At 57.9% G+C, this 22,541-nt stretch overlaps 1 protein-coding gene across 5 annotated transcripts in view; it reads left to right on the forward strand.

Moving 5' to 3' along the window:
* MEGF6 (multiple EGF like domains 6) overlaps positions 1-22,541 on the forward strand; it is a 57,171-nt gene that overhangs the window by 9,340 nt on the left and 25,290 nt on the right. For 3 of the 5 annotated variants that reach the window (XM_064172055.1, XM_064172058.1, XM_064172057.1), the window contains exons 2-8: positions 3,906-4,028; positions 14,244-14,369; positions 16,201-16,323; positions 16,688-16,810; positions 20,362-20,499; positions 21,612-21,734; positions 22,302-22,424. In XM_064172055.1, the coding sequence (XP_064028125.1) occupies positions 3,906-4,028; positions 14,244-14,369; positions 16,201-16,323; positions 16,688-16,810; positions 20,362-20,499; positions 21,612-21,734; positions 22,302-22,424 (879 nt within the window). Of the gene's footprint in view, positions 1-3,905; positions 4,029-14,243; positions 14,370-15,246; positions 15,266-16,200; positions 16,324-16,687; positions 16,811-20,361; positions 20,500-21,611; positions 21,735-22,301; positions 22,425-22,541 lie in introns of those variants that run through there. The other 2 variants (XM_064172056.1, XM_064172059.1) reach the window with 2 other exon arrangements.

Here is a 22,541-nt window from a genome sequence, read left to right on the forward strand (position 1 = left end):
GCACAGGTTGAGGATGGTGAGATACTGGCATAGGTTGCCCAGGGAGGTTGTGGAGCACAGAATCACCCAATGTGATCATTGAAGGCTGTGATCTTTGATCACATTGGGTGCTTCTGTGCTCCACAGCCTCCCTGGAGGTGTTCAGGACCAGATTGGATGAAGCCTTGAGCAACCTCTTCTAGAGGGAGCTGTCCCTGCCTATTTGGGGCGGGGGGGAGGAGGAGGTATTGGAACTGGCTGAGCTTTGAGCTCCCTTCCAACCTAAACCATTCTATGATGCTACAAAACTGAAGCCCTGGTTCCAGCCAGAGCTGCTCTGCTCCTTTGCCTGTGGGTTTTGGTGCCCTTTGCCTCTGCAGCGTGAGCTCAGCCGCAGGCAGGTGAGGAGGCAGCAGGAGAGCAGCAGGAGCTGGATGATGCTGCGGGCAGGGAGCCTGCTCTGGGCCAGGCTGCTGCAGGTTTTGGCGCTGCTGGCTTGCAAAGACACAGTCCAGGGCAACACCCTGCTGTGATTCATTGAGGAAATGTTTCTTTATCTCATTAGCAACAGTCATTGATGAAAAGGTGCTGGTTCAGTGCTCAGCTTGGCTCCCTGCACCCTGCTGCGGGGCTGACCCACACGCCCATGCCAGCGGCGGAGAGCTGTGCCAGCCGAGCAGCTCCTCACGACCCGCAGCCAGGCCACGGAAGAGCTCAGGGATCCAAAGCTGCCGAAGCTTTCTCTCCCTGGCAGAGGAATTTCTGCCTGCCTGGCTTTGTGCTCTCAGCAGGAATGTCAGCAGCTTCCCTCAGCCTCTCAGAGGTCTGTGGCCCTTTCCAGTCTGCGAGGCTGATGTGAGCTGGTTTCTCCACCAGAGATATGTGATCCTGTTTGAAAGGTTGATGTGATCTCTTTCCCCTCACTCCTCCAGAGATCTGTGATGCAGTCTGCAAGGCTGATGTGGTCTGGTTCCCCTACTAGAGATCTATGATGCAGTCTGCAAGGCTGATGTGGTCTGGTCCCCCACTAGAGATCTGTGATGCAGTCTGCAAGGCTGATGTGGTCTGGTTCCCCACTAGGATCTGTGATGCAGTCTGCAAGGCTGATGTGGTCTGGTTCCCCTACTAGAGATCTGTGATGCAGTCTGCAAGGCTGATGTGGTCTGGTTCCCCACTAGGATCTGTGATGCAGTCTGCAAGGCTGATGTGGTCTGGTCCCCCACTAGAGATCTGTGATGCAGTCTGCAAGGCTGATGTGGTCTGGTTCCCCACTAGAGATCTGTGATGCAGTCTGCAAGGCTGATGTGGTCTGGTTCCCCCACTAGAGATCTGTGATGCAGCCTACAAGGCTGATGTGGTCTGGTTCCCCTACTAGAGATCTATGATGCAGTCTGCAAGGCTGATGTGGTCTGGTCCCCCACTAGAGATCTGTGATGCAGTCTGCAAGGCTGATGTGGTCTGGTTCCCCACTAGGATCTGTGATGCAGTCTGCAAGGCTGATGTGGTCTGGTCCCCCACTAGAGATCTGTGATGCAGTCTGCAAGGCTGATGTGGTCTGGTCCCCCACTAGGATCTGTGATGCAGTCTGCAAGGCTGATGTGGTCTGGTTCCCCTACTAGAGATCTGTGATGCAGTCTGCAAGGCTGATGTGGTCTGGTCCCCCACTAGAGATCTGTGATGCAGTCTGCAAGGCTGATGTGGTCTGGTTCCCCCACTAGAGATCTGTGATGCAGTCTGCAAGGCTGATGTGGTCTGGTCCCCCACTAGGATCTGTGATGCAGTCTGCAAGGCTGATGTGGTCTGGTTCCCCCACCCCACCAGGGATCTCTCTTGAATTGAGGAGCCCAGAACTGGACACAGCACTCCAGGGGTGGCCTGAGCAGTGCTGAGCACAGGGGCACAAGAACCTCCCTTGTCCTGCTGGCCACACTGCTCCTGAGCCAGCCCAGGATGCCATTGGCTCTGCTGCCCACCTGGGCACACTGCTGTGTGATCTGTGATCCAGTCTGACAGGCTGATGTGATCTGGTTCCCCCACCCCACCAGAGAGCTGTGATCCAGTCTGACAGGCTGATGTGATCTGGCTCCCCAGCCCCACCAGAGAGCTGTGATCCAGTCTGACAGGCTGATGTGATCTGGCTCCCCAACCCCACCAGAGAGCTGTGATCCAGTCTGACAGGCTGATGTGATCTGGTTCCCCCACCTCACCAGAGAGCTGTGATCCAGTCTGACAGGCTGATGTGATCTGGCTCCCCAGCCCCACCAGGGATCTGTGTCTGTGCCTGTGCAGTGGCAGCGCAGGGAGGGCAGCAGTCAAGGACAGAGCAGCCCTGGCCGCCAGCCTCTATCCCTCTTTTCCTAACGACAGGCATCTGGAGGAGTCCTCTGCCCCTGGAATGCTGAAATTGCCTCTGACAGCTCCTGATACACATCTCAGTTAGCACCATGTCCTCAACTTCTCCTCACTTCTGGAAGTGATTCCCAGCTCTTGAAGGCCCTTTAAGGTCTGCGGAGCAGGAGTGAAACTCCCTTTCCATAACACGCTGCAGGCTCCCTCCCTGCTCTTGGAGCTTGGATAGCACCAGAGGATTTTGTACCAAGAGCTCATGGGCTGGTTCCTGTTTCAGCTCTTGCAAGATCACTCAGCACTTGGCAGGAGACTCCTCTGGCTCGGAGAGTGCCTTTTGTTCAGGGACCTGCAGTTCCACCAGCTGAGCTGGGGATGCACAGTTCCCCTGGCCAGGCGTGCTCCTTGTTGCAGCAATTCTGCCTCCCTTCTCCTGGCCTTGCTCTTCTCGTGGAGCTGGGGAGCAGAGCTAGAACCACAGAAGTGCAGGCTGGGGAGGAGACCTTTGATGTCCTCTCATCCAACCACTCACCTGAGCTCCCAGTCCCACCCCTGCTGCTGTGCCACCACCACTGCACCACTTCCACTCCCCCTGCAGTGAGATCAGGCTGTTCAGCACCCCAGGCAAGCTCACCTGGCATTGGTATCTCTCTGGGCAGTGTCCCATCACCCTTCCACCTACTCTAAACCTCCTTTCCTGCAGCTTGAAACCATTTCCCCTTGCCCTGTCCCAAGGGTAAAAAGGTCTGTCCCCATCTTTCCTACAGAACCCAACTGAAAGGTTGCAATGAGGCCTCCACAACCTCTTTTACCCTTCTCTTACTCCTCTCTCTCCTTCCTCTCTCTTATGAAGCTCTCCAGTGCTCTCTCAGCACCACAGCATCTTCTAAACCCCTCCAGGGCTAGTGACTCCACAACCTCCATGGGCAGCCTGCTCCATGTGACACAGGGACTGTCCCAGCATGGTTTGGGCACACAGAGTAAGGAAGTGTAAGATGCTAACTGAGCCAAAGTCCTGGAGAGAATCATGGAATCACTCAGGGTTGGAAGGGACCACAAGGAGCAGCCACTTCCAACCCTCCTGCCATGCCCAGGGACACCTCACACTAGATCAGGCTGTCCACAGCCTCATCCAGCCTGGCCTTAAACACCTCCAGGCATGAGGCTTCCACCACCTCCCTGGGCAACCCATTCCAGCCTCTCACCACCCTCATGCTGAAGAACTTCCTCCTAACACCCAGTCTGAATCTCCTCATTTCTAGCTTGGTTCCATTCCCCCCACTCCTATCACTTCCTGACAGCCTAAAAAGTCAGGGGTGTCCTGAAAGGACAGGGAGTGAGCCCTGTGTGGTGAGGAGGATGAAGGCTGCTTTGTGCTGAGGGCCAGGCAAGATGCTTTGAGGATTATTTTGCTGCTTGCATGCTCGTCCTTGGAGTCTCTTCCAGAACCACCGTGCAGTGGCAAACCTGCACCCTCTGCTTTCCTCCCTCCAGCCTGCAGTCAGCCAGCAGAGGGTGAACGCTGCTGACCTCCCAACCCCCTACGGCCACTGAGCTTTTGTCCTCCTTTTCCTCTGCAGATATTGACGAGTGCCAGGTCCACAACGGGGGCTGCCAGCACAGATGTGTCAACAGCCTGGGCTCTTACCACTGCGAGTGCAGGGCAGGCTTCCGCCTGCACGCCGACGGCAGGACCTGCATCGGTGAGCACAGCCTCCAGCTCCTCCTGCTCCTGCCTGCAGGCGGCTGGCACGGCACAGAAACCCTGCACAGGCTGGCTCAGCCCAGCAGGGCATGCAAGGTGGCAGCTGCTACCGATGCTACTGCTGCTGCTGCTGCCATTGCTGCTGCTGCTGCCACTGCTGCTACTGCTGCTGCTGCTGCCGCTGCTGCTACTGCTGCTACTGCCGCTGCTGCTGCTGCCACTGCTGCTACTGCTGCTGCTACTGCTGCCACTGCTGCTGCTGCTGCTGCCACTGCTGCTACTGCCGCTGCTGCTGCTGCCACTGCTGCTACTGCTGCTGTTGCCACTGCTGCTACTGCTGCTGCTGCTGCCACTGCTGCTGCTGCTGCTGCTACTGCTACTGCTGCTGTTGCCACTGCTGCTACTGCTGCTGCTGCCGCCACTGCTGCTGCCACCACTGCTGCTGCCACTGCTGCTGCTGCCACCACTGCTTCTACTGCTGCTGCTGCCACCACTGCTTCTACTGCTGCTGCTGTCACTGCTGCTGCTGCCACTGCTGCCACCACTGCTGCTACTGCTGCTGCTACTACTGCTGCTGCTACTGCTACCACTGCTGCTACTGCTGCTGCTGCTGCTACCACTGCTGCTACTGCTGCTGCTGTTGCTGTTGCTGCTGTTGCTGCTGTTGCTGCTGTTGCTGCTGTTGCTGCTGCTGCTGCTGTTGCTGCTGCTGTTGCTGCTGCTGCTGCTACTGCTTCTGCTGCTGCTGGGGAAATGCTTGGCACAGAGCAGAGAAGCTCAGCAGCAGCCATTCCCTGCTTATCCTGGGGCTTGAGTCCCATCACTTACCTATCACCTCTGGCAGAGCCACCACACTGGGTGAGAAGATCAGATAGAGCAGGAGGCTCCAGGGGGAGCTTCTGGTGGTCTCCTAGGGACTCCTCCTGGTGGCCTTTCAGTGGGAGCTCCTGGTGGCCTTCCAGAAAGACCTTCTGGTGGTCTTTCAGTGGGACCTCCTGGTGGCCTTCCAGGGACACTTCTTGGTGGCCTTCCAGTGGGAGCTCCTCTTGGCCTTCTAGGGACACCTTTTGGTGGCCTTTCAGAGAGACCTTATGGTGGCCTTCCAGGGATATCTCCTGGTAGCCTTGCAGGGACACCTCCTGGTGGTCTTCCAGTAGACCTCCTGGTGGCCTTCCAGTACTTATAAGAGCTGATAAGAAAGCTGGGGACAGACTTCTGAGCAGGGCCTGTTGTGTGTTCCTTGCTTCTTGGGATGCTGTACTCCTCTCTGAGTCTCTACCTGAGGGGTGGTTGTGGCCAGGAGGAGTTTGCTCTCTTCTCTCAGGTGGCCAGCACCAGAACAAGAGGACACAGCCTCAAGCTACACCAGGGGAGATTTAGGCTGGAGGTGAGGAGAAAGTTCTTCCCTGGGAGAGTCATTGGACACTGGAATGGGCTGCCCGGGGAGGTGGTGGAGTCGCCGTCCCTGGAGCTGTTCAAGGCAGGACTGGACGTGGCACTTGGTGCCATGGTCTGGCCTTGAGCTCTGTGGTAAAGGGTTGGACTTGATGATCTGTGAGGTCTCTTCCAACCTTGGTGATACTGTGATACTGTGATATTGTGACCTCTGAGTTCATCCAGCCCAACCTAGCACCCAGCCCTGTCCAACCAGACCATGGTCACAGAATCATAGGAACAAGAAGGTTGGAAGAGACCTCCAAGCTCATCCAGCCCAACCTAGCACCAGCCCTGTCCAATCAACCAGACCATGGCACTAAGTGCCCCAGCCAGGCTTGCCTTCAACACCTCCAGGGATGGTGACTCCACCACCTTCCTGGTCATGAAGGTCTCTTCTGTGATCCTGTGACCTGTGCCCATAACCACCTCTAAAGCCCCTTCCCTGGCTTCTGATCATGCCAGCCCTTGGATGGTGGTGTCCAGGCATCAACACCCAGATGCCAGCTTTGCCTTTCAGCTCATTCCTGGGCCAAGCTGCTGGAAATGTTGTTTGATTGCCTTACTCAGACTAGAAGCTTGGAGACACTGAGGTGGAGCTTGGAATCTGCCTGCCAGCATCTGCTGCTGGTTTTGCTAAGCCACTTCTCCCTCCCAGCCTCATTTGACACATTTTTTTCCAGGGCTTTTGTGGGGTTTTGGGTTTGTTTTTTTTTTTTTTTTTTTTGAGGGATATTTTCATGCAAGTGGAAAAAATTCCTGGCCCTTGGTTTTACAAAGGCTGTTTGCTGCTTGTTCTCAGGATGTGGGCACGTTCCAGAGCCTGCTAAAAACGGCTGCACGAGCCTGTGTGCTCCAGCTGGGAATGGGGATGGGAGCAGGAAAAGGCCACCTGAGGAAGTGGTACCCACCACAGCCAGGGCAGCACAAACTGCAGAGCCCCTCACTGTGTGCTGATGCCCTGAGAAGCTTGGTGAGAGGTGGGCATGAGGTGCAGCTACCCTGAGCGCCCAGGAGGGTTTGGGAGCTCTCCAGAGGAGACTCCACAGCTTCTCTGGGCAGGCTGCTCCAGGGCTTCAGCACCCTCACAGCAAAGAAGTTTCTCCAGGACTAAAGAGACCTGGAGCCAGAGAGACTCAGCCACCCACTCCCTCTGCTCCAGAGCTGTCTGCCCCTAGCTCAGAGGAGGTCACTGCTGAAGAGCAGGGCCAGGGCTGGGGGGTTGATTTGCAGGACAGAGCTGGGCCAGGGCTGGGAGTTGATTTGCAGGACAGAGCTGGGCCAGGGCTGGGAGTTGATTTGCAGGACAGAGCTGGGTCAGGCTTGAAGCAGGCTTTGGGAAGCCCTTGGGAAGCTGCTGGCAGCTCCAGCAAGCTGCAGAGCTGGCCAGGAGGCACCCTGGAGGCAGAGGAGGACAATTGTCAAGAAGCTTCTAGCTAAGGTCTGGAAAACCACAGAGGGAATTCTTGAGATGTTTTCTGCTCCCCACAAAGGCTTCAGTGGAAGCAGCACTGTCTGGGATGGGATGCTCCAGAATTCCCTGTGGAGCCTGGTGGACACTAACCCTGGCAGGGCAGGAGTGGATGAAGAGCTCTGCTCCTGGGGGTGGACTTGGGGTGATTGGTGCTTTCCAGCCTCTGGCTGAACTCTTTGTCCAAGCTCACAGTGGTAGGTCAAGACCTGTTTTATTCCTGAGGGCATCAAGGGGGGGTTGGAAAAGCATAACTGTGCTGCTGCTGTCTTCTGGAGCAGAGGAGGCTCCCAGGGGTCCTTCTTGTGGCCTTGCAGCATCTGAAGGGGGCTACAAAAAAGCTGGGGAGGGACTTTTGAGACTGTCAGGGAGTGCCAGGACTTGGGGGATGGAGCAAAGGTGGAGGTGGGGAGAGTGAGGCTGGAGGTGAGGAGGAAGTTGTTGAGCAGGAGAGTGGTGAGAGGCTGGAATGGGTTGCCCAGGGAGGGGGTTGAGGCCCCACGGCTGGAGGTGTTTGAGGCCAGGCTGGCTGAGGCTGTGTGCAGCCTGCTCTAGGGTAGGGTGTCCCTGGGCATGGCAGGGGGCTGGAACTGGCTGCTCCTTGTGGTCCTTTCCAACCCTGCCTGATTCTATGATTCTGATAGCTTCACACCCTTGGGAGGTGTGGGCACCTCTGTGGTGGGTGCTGCAGGTGGTAAAGCAAGGCACAGAATGCAGCAGGACTTGTCAGGAGCTCCTTAGGCACCTTCAGAAGCAGCTCCCTAGGGGTGGTGGTGCAGCTCTGTGCCACCAGCTGGTTGGCACCTGTGGTCTGTGAGGCTGGGAGAAGCATTTTGCCTTTGAAAGGGATTTTCCCCATGGGTGTTGGGACTGCTCCCACTGCTGCTGCAGCTTGGTCGTGCAGGAGTCATGGAATCCCAGAATGGGTTGGAAGGGACCTTAAAGCTCATCCAGTTCCAACCTGCTGCCATGGGCAGGAGCACCTCCTGCCAGCCCAGGCTGCTCGAATCCTTACCCAAGCCTGCTCTTGGGCACTTCCAGGGATGATTCTTCTGTTGTGGCTCTGCTGGGCACAGGGAGCCAGCCAGAGATGGATTTAACAGAGAAAGGAGGGAGGGGAGCAGCAGGCAGCCCTGCTGACAGGGAAGCAGAGCTAAAGGAGGCATTGAACGTCCTGAAATCACCTCCCCCTTTATCAGAACCACATGGGCAGGACCCTGACATCCTCAGGTCCTGCTCCAGCGCCTCGGCAGAGGGCTGGAATGCAGCCCGCGGCAGAGCACTCGCTCTGAGCCAGTGGCTTGGGCTGCTCTGCAGAGCAGAGCTGGGCTGTGCTGACACACACCAGCTTGCTGCAATTGGGCTGAGGTCGGAACACATCAGCTGAGGATTACAGCACGGAGCCCTCCTGCTGTTAGGAGCCCTCCAGACGGAGCCAGCTTGAGCGCAGCAGCGAGCAGAGGGGCTCTGTGTGGGCTGGAGCTGTGTGCAGGGAGGGTTAATCCTCTGCGTGTGCTGCCAGGGGCTTGCATCTGCACACGTAGTGCAGGCAGCCTGCGGGGCTCTGCAGGGCCTGGCTGCTCCCTGGCCACTGCCACTGGCCCCAGCTGCTCCTCGCTGGGATGTGCCACGAGGCACTGCCAGGCTCTGCTCTGGCTGCAGCTGCTTATGGCTTCTCTAAGGGGTAGGCAGAGCAGGCTGAAGGCAGAGCTCGTTGCTCCCTACAGCTCCCTGGAAGGAGGTTGGAGTGAGGCTGATGTTGGTCTCTTTTCCCAATGATAGGATGAGAGGAAGTGGCCTGAAATTGTGCCAGGAGAGGGTTAGGTTGGAGATCAGGAACCATTTCTGCCCTGCAGGGGTGGTCAGGCAGTGGCACAGGCTGCCCAGGGAGGTGGTGGAGTGGCTGTGGCTGGAGGTGTTGCAGCCAAGCCTGGCTGGGGCACTTAGTGCCATGGTCTGGTTGGTTGGGCAGGGCTGGGTGCTAGGCTGGACTGGATGAGCTTGGAGCTCTCTTCCAGCCTGCCTGATTCTATGATTCTATGTGATGGAGTCCCCATCCCTGGAGGTGTTCAAACAATGAGCTGAGGTGCTTCAGGACCTGGCAGTTGGGTTACACTTGGACTTGGTGACCTTAAAGGCCTTTTCCAACTTTAGTGATGCTGTGATTCTGCTGGAAAATGACTTGGATTTGAGGGAAGGGGAAAATGAATGGGAGAGAGGAGAAACTGGAGTGGAGGAACCTGGGTCAGGCCAAGCTGTGGTGTGGTGGTCACACTCCAGGCTCACCTGGGAGCTCAACATGTGCACATCTTTTCCCACTGGAATGGGCTGCCCAGGGAGGTGGTGGAGGCACCATCCCTGGAGGTCTTCAAGAAGAGACTGGATGAGGCACTTGGTGCCATGGTCTGGTTGACTGGCTGGGGCTGGGTGCTAGGTTGGACTGGATGAGCTTGGAGGTCTCTTCCAACCTGGTTGATTCTATGATTCTATGATCTTCAGCACTTCCAGGGTGGCCTCTGCCCACAGAGCTTTGGGGCAGCCAGAGAGGGATGCCAAAGGAGTGAATGCAATGATGTGAATCTGCTAAGGGTCCCCAGGCTGGGTGAGGAGCTCTGCATGGCAAGGCACAGGGTGGCTGCTGAGTCCAGCTCTTCTCAGCTCACAAAGCTCCTGGGTTAGGCTGCTCCTACATGGCCCTGCTCAGTTTTTGGCTCCCCAGTTGAAGAGGGACAGGGATCTGCTGGAGAGGGTTCAGTGGAGAGCTATGAGGATGATGAGGGGACTGGAGCACTGCCTGATAGGGAAAGGCTGAGGGCCCTGGGGCTGCTTAGTCTGGACAGGAGAAGACTGAGAGGGGATTGAATCAATGTCTATAAATCTCTGAGGGCTGAGGGTCAGGAGGGGGGGACAGGCTCTTCTCACTGCTCCCTGGGATTAGCACAAGCAGCAATGGATGGGAGCTGCAGCACAGGAGGTTCCAGCTCAGCACAAGGGAGAACTTCTTTCCTGCATGGGTCACAGAGCCCTGGCACAGGCTGCCCAGAGAGGTTGTGGAGAGGTTGTGGAGTCTCCTTCTTTAGAGCCTTTCAAGGCCTGTCTGGATGTGTTCCTGTGTGACCTGAGCTAGATTGGATGGTCCTGCTCTGGCAGGGGAGGTTGGACTGGATGATCTCTTTGTGTCCCTTCCAACCCCTGACATCCTGTGAGCCTGTGATCCTGTGAGCCTAAGATCCTCTGATCCTGTGAGCCTTCTCCTCCCCTGCCACAAGCACTGCTAAGTCCTCCCCATCCCTTTTAGCCACCTCCTGGGCACCAGAGGCTCAGGATCTGGCTGCTCCTATCCTGCAGCAGCCCTGTGCTCCCTTCAGACAGAGGGATGGAGGTGAGGTCTCCTCTGGCAGACACCAAAACATCATCTGTGGAAAATCTGTCTGAGCTGTAATTGCAACAAGCTGCCTGATGTGCAGGGTGACACCAGCCCTGGCAGCCTGCTCACAGAAAAGCATCTGGGGATGGAAATATTTTTAGAGTGGTTCTGTAAACAGCCAAGACAAAAAGCTCAGCAACCCCCAAAGCAGAGCAGCAATCAAAGCAAGGCCAGCAGAGAGGGCTCCTGGCTGTTACCCTGCCAGAAGCCAGCTGAGGAGACCCAGAACTCGAAGGGCTTTGCTTTGATGGAAACCCCCAAACCATTTCAGCCTTTCATTGTTTTGTCTGATCATTCCTGGGGCTTAGCACTGAGTTAGTTCCTCTCTTAGCCACCCTTTGGTGCTGCCTGAGCCAGGCAGAGTTCCGTGGGTGGCTCTGCCTGATGCCACCAGACACGGCTGCTTTGCCCATCACCCCACAGGTGTGCCAGCAGTGCTGTGTGGCTGATGAGCACCCCACAGCCAGTGATGCCACCACCTCTTCCCTGTGCAGAAGGCTCCTGGCAGGGAAGGAATTCTGGTTGCCCACTCCCCATAGTGGTCTGGAATGTCCCCACGCTGGCTGGGACAGCACTGAGCGCAGGCACAGCACAGGGAGGCTCCAGTGGGGTTAGTGCTCTGGAGGAGAGGGTTTGCTAGCAAAGAAGCAGCACCAGGAAAGCACAGGAGGAGAGAAAAAGCTCTGCAAGGCCTCTGTGCTCTCACTGCTTCACCTTTCACATTCTCTAAGTGGCCTGCAGACAGCGTGGGGCAAGCTCCAGGGAAGCAGTTCTGGCACCAGGTTGTCCTGGACCACCTTCCACCAAGGAGAACTTGCTGGAACAGGGATGTGTGTCCCAGCAGCTGCTCTCCATACCCTACCTGAGCTGCTGCTGGTGGCCAAGAGCTGCCATAGCCCACGTGCTGAGTGCCAGCAGCTTCCTCTGCTGTTGAGGAGCAGCTCTTGCCCTTGCAAAGCCTCCATCACTGCATGGGCACTGCGTGGGCACTGCAGGGCCTGGGGTGGGTGCCTCAGCACCCAGTTCTGTGCCACCCAGAGAGATATGTTGAGTGTGGAGGGGAGAGAAGAACCTGAACTGAGTCACCTGGAAGAGGCTGAGGAGAGACCTTTCTGGCTCTCTACAGCTCCCTGAAAGGAGGCTGAAGCCAGGTGGGGCTCAGTTTCTTCTCCCAAGTAACAAGAGATGGGATAAGGGGAAACAGCCTCAGGTTGTCCCAGGGGAGGGTTTGGGTTGGAAGTGACCTCAAAGATCATCCAGTTCCAACCCCCTGCCATAGGCAGGGACACCTCCCACTAGAACAGGTCACTCAAGACCTCATCCAGCCTGGCCTTGAACACCTCCAGGGTGGTTGTGGAGCACAGAATCACTGAATGTAATCTTCGATCACATTGGATGCTTCTGTGCTCCACAACCTCCCTGGGCAACCTGTGCCAGTGTCTCACCACCCTCACTCCAAAGAACCCTTTCCTAACAGTGGACATGAGGAACAATTTCTGCCCCTTGAGGGTTGTCCAGGCCTGGCCCAGGCTGCCCAAGGCATTGATGGAGTCACCATACCTGGAGGGGTTTCAAAGCTGTGGAGCTGTGGCGGTGCTGGGGCAGTGCTGGGTTCATAGCTGGGCTGAATGGTCTCTAAGGTCTCTTCCAGCCCAACCCATTCTGTGATTTGATGAGTTTGGGTTTTCCTACTCTGAAAACATCTTTCAGCAGCATAGGTGTGTGTGGGGGGGGGGAGCTGGCCAGAGTGCACGTTCAGAGCAGTGAGAGCACACTGGGAGGCTGCCCAGCCATAGGAGGCTTGGTAGAACCTAGCCCAGGACTTTTCCCACATGAAGGAATGCTCTGGCAGGCAGGCAGGCAGCACAGCTTCACTTCTCTTGTGACCCTCCCCCTTCCTCAACCAGCACATTATTCATGGCTGGTTTGGAGTATTTGTTACTGAAGACTTCACCAGAGCAGAATATTTTTAGCTGACCACCCACCCATCTGCTGCAGCCTGAGCTCTGCAGCCCTGACCCAGACCTCTGCAGGAACGTGGAGCATTTCTGCCTTGGATTCCAGAGGGGAGAAAGGAAACAATGGCAGCACAGGGGACAGACAGGGAGAGCCCCAGCACCAGCCTTGGCCATGGCAGCAAAAGCTCTGACCCTACTGGGTCACTTCCATTCCCTTAAATGGTGTGCAGTTAATTAGAGGCTTGTGATGGGATGTTGGGCTTGGAAAGTTTTAAATGAGAGCTCAGGGAATGGTTTAGGTTGGAAAAAACCTTTAAGATCAAGTCCAACCATCAGCTTAGCACAGCCAAGTCTGCCACTAAACTTTGTCCCTAAGACATGTTTTGGATCCCTGCTGGAGCAGCGACTCCAGCACCTCCTAGGATCATAGAATCAGGCAGGGTTGGAAGGGACCACAAGGAGCAGCCAGTTCCAACCCCCTGCCATGCCCAGGAACACCCTACCCTAGAGCAGGCTGCACACAGCCTCAGCCAGCCTGGCCTCAAACACCTCCAGCCATGGGGCCTCTACCACCTCCCTGGGCAACCCATTCCAGCCTCTCACCACTCTCCTGCTCAACAACTTCCTCCTCACTTCCAGCCTCACTCTCCTCACCTCCACCTCTGCTCCATTCCCCCCACTCCTGCCACTCCCTCACAGCCTCAAAAGTCCCTCCCCAGCTTTTTTGTAGCCCCCTTCAGGTCCTGGCAGGCCACAAGAAGGTCCCCTGGGAGCCTCCTCTGCTCCAGCCTGCACAGCCCCAACTCTTTCAGTCTGTGCTCACAGCAGAGCTGCTGCAGCCTCTCAGCATCCTCCTGGCCCTGCTCTGGACACACTCCAGCATCTCCACAGCCCTCTTGTCCCAGGGGCTCCAGAGCTGGATGCAGGACTCCAGGTGGGGTCTCAGCACAGCAGAGCAGAGGGGCAGAATCACCTCCCTGGCCCTGCTGGCCACACTTCTGCTGCTGCAGCCCAGGCTCTGCTTGGCTTTCTGGGCTGCAATTGCACACTGCTGACTCCTGTGGAGCTTCTCATCAAGCAGCACCCCCAAGTCCCTCTCCTCAGGGCTGCTTTCCAGCCTGGCACTGCCCAGCCTGGATTGGTGCTTGGCATTGCCTCCACCCAGCTGCAGGACCTTGCCCTTGGTCTTGTTGAACCTCCTGAGATTGGCTTGTGCCCACCTCTGCAGCCTGTGTAGCTCCCTCTGGATGGATCCTGCCCTCCAGCCTGGCTGCTGCACCACACAGCTTGGTGTCATCAGCAGATTTGCTGAGGCTGTACTCAGTGCCTCTGTCCATGGCACCCACAGAGATGTTGAGCAAGACTGTCCCAGGACTGATCCCTGAGGGACTCTGCTTGTCACTGGCCTGCACTTGGCCATGGAGCCATTGGCAGCCACTCTTTGGGTGCAGCCATCAGGCCACTTCTTTGTCCATCCAGTGCCCCACCCCTCAAACCCATGTGTCACCAGCTTGGAGACCAGGATGTGGTGTGGGACAGTGCCAAAGGCCTTGCTCAGGGCCAGGTAGATGCCATCAGTTGCTTGCCCCTCAGCTATCCGTGTTGTGACCTGTCCATAGAAGGCCACCAGGTTTGTCAGGCAGGATTTGTCCTTGGTGCAGCCACGCTGCTTGTACCCACTCACCTCTCCACTGCTGGGCCAGCCTGGGCCAGCCCTTGATACCCCTTTTTGGTGGAGGCATTTTTCCTGGTGTTCAACCTGCACCTCCCCTGCTTCCACCTCAGCTCCAGGGAGCTGCTTCCCTTGCTTGCACTGGAGCAGGATCCTACCCTTGCCCTTGTCGAGCTCCGTGAGGTTGCCCTTCCCCCAGCTGTGCAGGTGGCACCGTTTGCTGATGTGTGCCCTGTCCCCTTGCCTCCTAGCCGTGAACTCCTGTGCCCTGCACAACGGCGGCTGCCAGCAGGACTGCGTGCAGCTGGCCCCGGCGCAGCACCGCTGCCAGTGCCGAGCAGGCTACCAGCTGCAGGAGGATGGCAAACGCTGCACCCGTGAGTCCCTCCAGCACCTGGGGGGGTGGGGGGGGCACACCTGGACAGGCAGAGCTGCTGCTTGGGCTGTCCTCAGGGCAGCTGGGGTGGGTGGGGAGCAGGGCACACAGCCTGGCAGGCTCAGAGGTCCATAGAATGGGTTGGGTTGGAAGGGACTTTGAAGATCCTCCTGTTCCAACTCGCTGCCGTCGGCAGGGACAGCTCCCACTGGAGCAGGCTGGGCAGGAGCTGGGGGCAGTGCTGCAGGTGAGGTCTGAGCAGAGCAGAGCAGAGCAGAGGGGCAGAATCCCCTCCCTGTGCTGCTGCTCTCCCTGCTCCAGATGCAGCCAGCGCACAGCTGCCTGCTGGGCTGCCAGCGACCAGTGCTGGCTCCTGGGGGCTTTGTCACCAACTGACACCCTCAAGTCCTTCTCCTGCAGGATGCTTTTAGCCACTCCTCACCCAGCCTGGATCTGTTCTTGGGATTGCCCCGACCAAGCTGCAGGAACCTTGCACTTGGCCTTGAGGTTGACTTGGGAGCCTGTCCCCAGCCTGTCCCAGACCTCAGACTGGAGGTTCCCCCTCCAGTACAATCCCTGCATGGTGGTGTTGGCCTGGCCACGTCCTGCAGCTCCCTCTGAAAGGCCAGGAAAAGCTGAAGGAGTGTGGCCAAGACAAACGGAGCTGTCTGAAGGCACAGGCTGCTGAGAAAGGGAAGGAGCAGCAGCCTGTCGCAGCGGGATGGGACCTTCTCCCCTGCCTGCAGACAGCTCCCTGGCTGACCTGCTGCAGCTGCGGGAGGGGGAGAGGCTGAAGGGGCTGGAGGGCAGAAGTTCAGGCTCCTCATTCAGAGCAGCTGGTATTCAGCAAGCAGCAGCAGGCGGAGGAGGGAGGTCATTAGCTGTGAAGTTGATAAGGTAGAACCGGGACAGTGAGAAGACAGCAGTGGGCAGGGCTCTGTGCAGGTGCTGCAGCAGGGCAGGGGTCTGCCAGCATCGTGGTAGCAGCACTCGAGGCAGATTTGCCTGGCGTTTGCTCCTTGTTTTCCACAGAGGGAGGTCCCCAAGGCAAGCCTCTGCAGGAGAGGTTTGCCTCAGGTCAGCAGCTGCCCTCTGCAGCCCTTCAGCCCCTGCAAATCCTCCTGCTGGAGTGGAGCAGGAGGCAGACTGGTGGGCAGCAGCCCCTCAGCCCCTGCAAATCCTCCTGCTGGGGTGGAGCAGGAGGCAGACTGGTGGGCAGCAGCCCCTCAGCCCCTGCAAATCCTCCTGCTGGGGTGGAGCAGGAGGCAGACTGGTGGGCAGCAGCCCCTCACCCCATGCAGATCCTCCTGCTGGGGTGGAGCAGGAGGCAGACTGGTGGGCAGCAGCCCCTCAGCCCATGCAGATCCTCCTGCTGGAGTGGAGCAGGAGGCAGACTGGTGGGCAGCAGCCCCTCACCCCATGCAGATCCTCCTGCTGGAGTGGAGCAGGAGGCAGACTGGTGGGCAGCAGCCCCTCACCCCATGCAGATCCTCCTGTTGGGGTGGAGAAGGAGGCAGACCGGTGGGCAGCAGCCCCTCAGCCCCTGCAAATCCTCCTGCTGGGGTGGAGCAGGAGGCAGACTGGTGGGCAGCAGCCCCTCACCCCATGCAGATCCTCCTGCTGGGGTGGAGCAGGAGGCAGACTGGTGGGCAGCAGCCCCTCACCCCATGCAGATCCTCCTGTTGGGGTGGAGAAGGAGGCAGACCGGTGGGCAGCAGCCCCTCACCGACCGCAGCCTCCCTTGCTGGGCACAGCTGCTTGATGCTCTGCTCTCCTGTAAGCCTGACGCCAGGATTAGCATCAAACGAGCCTGCTGCTGCTCTGCCCTGCAGTGAGGAACCCCTGCACGGAGAGGAACGGGGGCTGCATGCAGCTCTGCCACAACCAGCGAGGGTCAGCGCGCTGCCAGTGCCACCCCGGCTACCGCCTGGCACCCGACGGCAAGAGCTGCGAAGGTAAGACCCTGCCAGCAGAGCCTGGGGGGCTGAAGCAGTGCTCAGCCCTGGCGACCCTCAGCAGTGCTCAGCCCTGGTAACCCTCAGCAGCTGAGTCGAGCAGTGGTGCACAAACCTCCTGGAGGCTCTGCTGGTGTCTGTGCCAGAGCCCTGCTGGAGCTGTCTTGGAGCAGCGCTGGGAGCTTCCTGTGACCTCCTTCCCTAGGAAGCTTTGCAGTGATCTGAACTCCTCACTCTGCTTCTTTGTTGGTCTGGACCAACAGCATTCAGAACCCAGTGGAAAACTGGGGGGTGGTTAAAGCTGTCCTGCTGGGAGCATGTCTGTGCCTGCCTGCTGTGCTTACTGCCTGCTCCTCTCCTGCAGATGTGGACGAGTGCCTGGCTGGGCAGGCCCTGTGTGCCCATCAGTGTCTCAACACCCATGGCTCCTTCAAGTGCACCTGCAACCCCGGCTATGAGCTGGGGGCAGATGGCAAGCAGTGCTACCGTGAGTACTGCCTGCAGAACCCCCCCTCAGTGGGCAAGTGGGCACAGGGGGTGGGGCTGGCTGTGCCAGGCAAGTGTCTGTGCACAATCACCTGGGAACTGGGGGGGTGAAGCTGGTCCTGTTCCATACCTTTATTGATGATCTGGACCAGGGAATTGAGTCCAGCATCAGTAAGGTTGCAGATCACACCAAGCTAGGAGCAGATGTGGAGCCGTTGGAGGGTAGCAGAGCCCTGCAGAGGGACCTGGCCAGGCTGGATGGGTGGGCAGAGGCCAAGGGGATGAGACTGAACAAGGCCAAGTGCAGGGTTCTATACTTTGGCCACAACAACCCCAAGCAGCACTACAGGCTGGGGCCAGAGTGGCTGAGAGCAGGCAGGCAGAGAGGGCCCTGGGGTTGCTGGTAGAGAGCAGCTGAAGATGAGGCAGCAGTGCCCAGGTGGCCAAGAGAGCCAATGGCATCCTGGGCTGGCTCAGGAGCAGTGTGGGCAGCAGGACAAGGGAGGTTCTTGTGCCCCTGTGCTCAGCACTGCTCAGGCCACCCCTGGAGTGCTGTGTCCAGTTCTGGGCTCCTCAGTTCAAGAGAGATGTTGAGGTGCTGGAAGGTGTTGAGAGAAGGGCAGCAAGGCTGGGGAGGGGCCTGGAGCACAGCCCTGTGAGGAGAGGCTGAGGGAGCTGGGGGTGTGCAGCCTGCAGCAGAGGAGGCTCAGGTCAGAGCTCATTGCTGCCTGCAGCTGCCTGCAGGGAGGCTGTAGCCAGGTGGGGTTGGGCTCTGCTGCCAGGCAGCCAGGGACAGAAGAAGGAGACACAGCCTCAAGCTGTGCCAGGGGAGGTTCAGGCTGGATGTTGTTAGGAAGTTGTTGTCAGAGTGATTGGCATTGGAATGGGCTGCCCAGGGAGGTGGTGGAGTTGCCATGGCTGGAGGTGTTGAAGCCAAGGCTGGCTGGGGCACTTAGTGCCATGGTCTGGTTGGTTGGGCAGGGCTGGGTGCTAGGTTGGGCTGGCTGAGCTTGGAGCTCTCTTCCAGCCTGCCTGATTCTGTGATTTCACAGGCAGGTTTGGGGCTGTTTACTCTCCCACCAGAGTTACAAATATGTCTGATCTTTCAAGTTACCACCAAGCTGCTTTTGCTGGTGTAGGCAATGTCTTTGGAGCCTTTTGGCTGCAAAGAGGCCAAATTCTTGCTCCTGGGGGCTGTGCTGGGTGAGTTCAGTCAGCTGCAGATGTGTGACTGGAGGAGGAATTGAGCTAGAGAAGTGATCACCTCTGCTCCCATCAAGAACTCAACGTGGTTGTGCAAGAAGGAGCCAAACTGTCTACACATCTTTAGCCAACACACCCCCATGGGCAGCCTAGAGTGGCTGTCTCCACTGGCAGCCCCCCTAGAGACAGCTCTGGGGCTGTCCCAGTGCTGGGCACTGGTGTTGCTGGGAGCTGTAGTGCTCTACCCATGCAGCTACTGCAGCTCTCACTGGGAGCCTCTCAGGGCTGTGAGCATCACAGGCTCACAGGATGTCAGGGGTTGGAAGGGACCCAAAGAGATCAGCCAGTCCAAACCCCACCTGCCAGAGCAGGACCACCCAATCTAGCTCAGGGCACACAGGAACACATCCAGACAGGCCTTGAAAGGCTCCAGAGGAGACTCCACAACCTCTCTGGGCAGCCTGTGCCAGGGCTCTGGGACCCTTACAGCAAAGAAGTTCCTCCTTGTGCTGAGCTGGAACCTCCTGTGCTGCAGCTGCCATCCACTGCTCTTTGTCCTATCCCAGGGAGCAGTGAGCAGAGCCTGTCCCCCCCTCCTGACCCCCAGCCCTCAGGTAGTTATAGACATTGATTCAATCCCCTCTCAGTCTTCTCTTCTCCAGCCTAAGCAGCCCCAGGTCCCTCAGCCTCTCCTCACCAGGCAGTGCTCCAATGCCCTCATCATCCTCGTAGCTCTCTGCTGGACTGTCTCCAGCAGATCCTTGTCCTTCTTCAACTGAGGAGCCCAAAACTGAAGGCAGTTCTCAAGATGACAGAGTAGGGGAGGAAGAGAACCTCCCTGGATCTGCTGGACACACTCTTCTTTATGCACCCCAGGATCCCATTGGCCTTGTTGGCCACCAGGGCACACTGCTGTGCCATGCTTAACTTCTTATCCCCCAGCACTCCCAGGTCCCTCAGGCTTTTCAGACCAGAAATGGGTCTTGAAAGGCATGAGACAGCAGTGTGAGGACCTGGACTGCTGATGCTCATTAGGAGCCTGAGCACCTGCATGTCTGCCTCCCCAGGAAAGCCTGCAACAGCCACCCTGAGCTCAGCTCCAGGGGCCACTGCACAATTCCCTGCAGCTGGTGGGCTGAGGCTGCTTGCCAGCCAGCTAGGCTGGCAGAGGGCTGCATTGAGAAGCCTTAGCTGCCTCCTCACATAGCAGGGAAGATGACCCTTTGTGGCTTCAGCAAACTGGCCCAGAGGGGACAAAAAAGCTTGGGTTTATTGCTGCTCAGATCTCCAGGTAAGCATCTGGTAAGGGATGGGACCTGGAGGGTCAGTTTTGACAGCAGGGACAGCAGAAGCACAACCCCCATCGTGTTCTGGTGTGGCCTCTCCAGCTGTGGCTCACTGACCACTCTGTAGAACTCAGTCACCTTCGTGGCTGGAAAGTCTCTCCCTGCTCCTTCCAGCACCTTCTGTGCTAGTTCTTGTGTCAGTGAGGGAGAGAAAGGGGCCACACTCACGTTGTGACATCTAGAAGGCAGCTGGGCCATGGTGGAAGGCTGTGATGGCATGCACAGATCCCTGGGGAAGCAGCAGGCTCCTCTTCTTTCATCCTCCTCGGGCCTGAACATGCCAAAAACAAAGCCTCAGAACTGTTCTTCTAGGCAGAATCCCTTTCCCTGAGGTTCATGAACGAGCCCAAGCCCCATGGTACAAGTGCCTCTCAGTTTAAGGAAGCCTACTGGAGCAGCCTGCAGTTTACAGGAGCCTTGCCAAGCTCAGAGGATGTGTGGCTGCTCTTGAGGCTTGCCCCTACCCTGTCGACATGGCAGCCAGGAACGTTCCTAGCTGTAGGCATCTGCATGTGTCCCTGCTCAGCTGCTGCTCCCAGTGCTGGCTGGCATCAGCACAGCTCTGTGCTCACACAGCCTGAGCCAACTCTGGGTTGGCAGCACACACTGCAGCTCGTCAGGAATGGCAGCAGCTCTGTCTGCAGCCTGCTTCAGCTCAGACACTGTCCAGAGCCTGCTCCACGAGTGTGTCCCCAGGAGGCTACGTGGGATGGGTTTATTTTTGCACACCACTTTCCCAGCCCAGCAGTGGCCTGTGGCAGGCTGTTCCCATCCCTTTCCCTGCTGCAGAGCACTCCTCTCCTCCTCCTCAGCAGGGCTGTGCACACACAAGCACCCAGCCAAGGAGCTCAGCTGGAAGCTGTGCAGATACCTGCTCCAGCTTGGTGCAGCAGCAGTGAGTTCTTGATGGGAGCAGAGGTCATCACTTCTCTAGCTCAGTTCCTCCTCCAGTCACACATTTGAGGCTGACTGAACTCACCCTGCCCCCCTGTGCCTCTTGCAGGGATCGAGATGGAGATTGTCAACAGCTGCGAGGCCAACAACGGGGGCTGTGCCCACGCCTGCCACCACACCAGCTCTGGCCCCGTCTGCACCTGCAACTTCGGCTATCGGCTGGAGGAGGACCAGAAGACCTGCACTGGTAAGGGGACAGGTCCCACTGCCTGCTGTCACAAGCACCTCAAGTGATGAGGAGGGTCCCATCGTTAGCTGCTCCCTGTGCAGGTTCTGTCAGGCCAGCAGGGCTGGGAAGAGGTGGCACAGGGAGAGGTGGCACTGCCACAGGGCTTTCAGGGACATGGTGGAGACCCCTGCCCTGCACACATTCAAGGTCGAATTTCATGTGACCCTGAGCAACCTGATCCAGTTGGAGGTGTCCCTGATGACTGCAGGGGGGGTTGGACTAGAAGACCTTCAAAGGTCTCTTCCAACCTCCTGCATTCTGATTCTGTGAGGGCATCCTCAGACCTCCACTCAAGACCCACACAGAAGCTGTGGACTTCAGAGCCAGGCAGTTTTTCCCTGCTGAAACTGGTCTAAGGCAGCCTTGGCAGAGACTCATCTCATACTTCTGAGCCTATGTCTAGAGGGGATGGTGCTCCAAGGGTACCAGCCTGGCTGGCAGCTCACAGGAAGCAGCAGTGATGAGTGAATGAGTGATGTGGAACAGTCACTGGCTGCAAGCCAAGCTCAGATCAGCCCCATCCTGTTCCACAAAGTATGTGCTAATGGAGAAGCAAGGGTGAGATCCACCTCCAGCTCTGGAGATGCCCTAGAGGTTGGGCACGCACTTTAGTCTGCATCACTGAGCCCCTTGAGGGACAAAACCCAGTCAGGAACCCTCTGTGGTGCCCACTGAGCAAGCCCTCGCTGCGTCAGCACAAGGGAGCAGCAGGAGCTGTCCTCATACATCACAACACAGCAGCAAAGCACCGGCACCAGGTGCCCTCCAGAGGTCTCTTCCAACCCCTGCCAGGCAGTGATGCTCCCTGGGCTGAGTGGCACACTGCCAGGCTGAGCTGCTGGCTGCAAGCTGCCTCGTTCCAGGAGCAGCAGCAGCTGGCAGGCAGCTCAGACCTCACTGGAGCAATGGGAACCAGCTCCAGCATCCCTGCAGAGCTGCACCTGAAGGCATTCCTCCAAACCCACCTGCCTGGGCAAGCTGCTCTGGCAAAGGGCTTGGACTGGCTCTCCAGAGGTCCTTCCCAACTGCTGCCATTCTGCCACTGTCACAGCCCTTTGGTTTCTGTGCAGACATCAACGAGTGTGCCAGCGGCGCTCACTGCTGCCAGCAGGACTGCTACAACTACCCTGGAGGCTACGAGTGTGCCTGCCAGGCTGGCTACAGGCTCAGCACGGATGGCTGTGGCTGTGAGGGTGAGCACCAACATCCCCCTGGGCACTGCTGCTGCTGGCCCCAGCCTGGCAGCACAGCGAGAGGTGCTCGTCTCCAGAAGTAGCTGCCTCAGGTTGTGCCAAGAGGGGTTCAGGTTGGCCATGAGGAGCACTTTCTGCACCGTGAGGGTTGTTCTCAAGCATTGGCACAGGCTGCCTGGAGAGGTGGTGCAGTCACTGTGCCCAGAGGGATTTCAAAGCATGGATGTGGTGGTGGTGGTGGCTTAGCAGCAGTGGTGGGATTGGGAGCTGAATGCTTTGGTTTGATGAGCTCCAAGGTGAAGTTTTCTCCTCTCCAGGAGTTCTTCTTACTACCAAAGCTCTCTGGCAGCCTTTCCCAGGTGGAACCCTAAGCTGACCCACCTATTTCTGCACCCTTGGTGGCAGAGGGGAGCTGACACCCAGCACCCAGGGCTCCCTGTGGCACTTGGGTATTCCCTGATGCTTCAGTTAGGCTTCATGCAGCTAACAGATGTGATGCCAGCAGCCAGCTTGCTGACCTGTGGCCCCCATCCTGTGGGGGGGACCTGCTGCCCCCTTGTCTTCCAGATGTGGATGAGTGCTCCTCAAACAACGGGGGGTGTGAGCACACCTGCCAGAACCAGCAGGGCTCCTTCCAGTGCAGCTGTGACATTGGCTACAGGCTGGATGAGGACCGCAGGAGCTGCCTCTGTGAGTGTGCTGCTGGGTGGTGAAGAGCTCTGGCCAGAGAAACAGGACAAAGCTGATGGGGTGAGGGGAGCTGAGCATGCTGAGAAGCCAGAGCTGCTGGCAAGGTTAGGATCAAAA

The sequence above is a fragment of the Pogoniulus pusillus genome, chromosome 36, assembly GCF_015220805.1.
Source record: "Pogoniulus pusillus isolate bPogPus1 chromosome 36, bPogPus1.pri, whole genome shotgun sequence".
Taxonomy (NCBI): Eukaryota; Metazoa; Chordata; class Aves; order Piciformes; family Lybiidae; genus Pogoniulus; species Pogoniulus pusillus.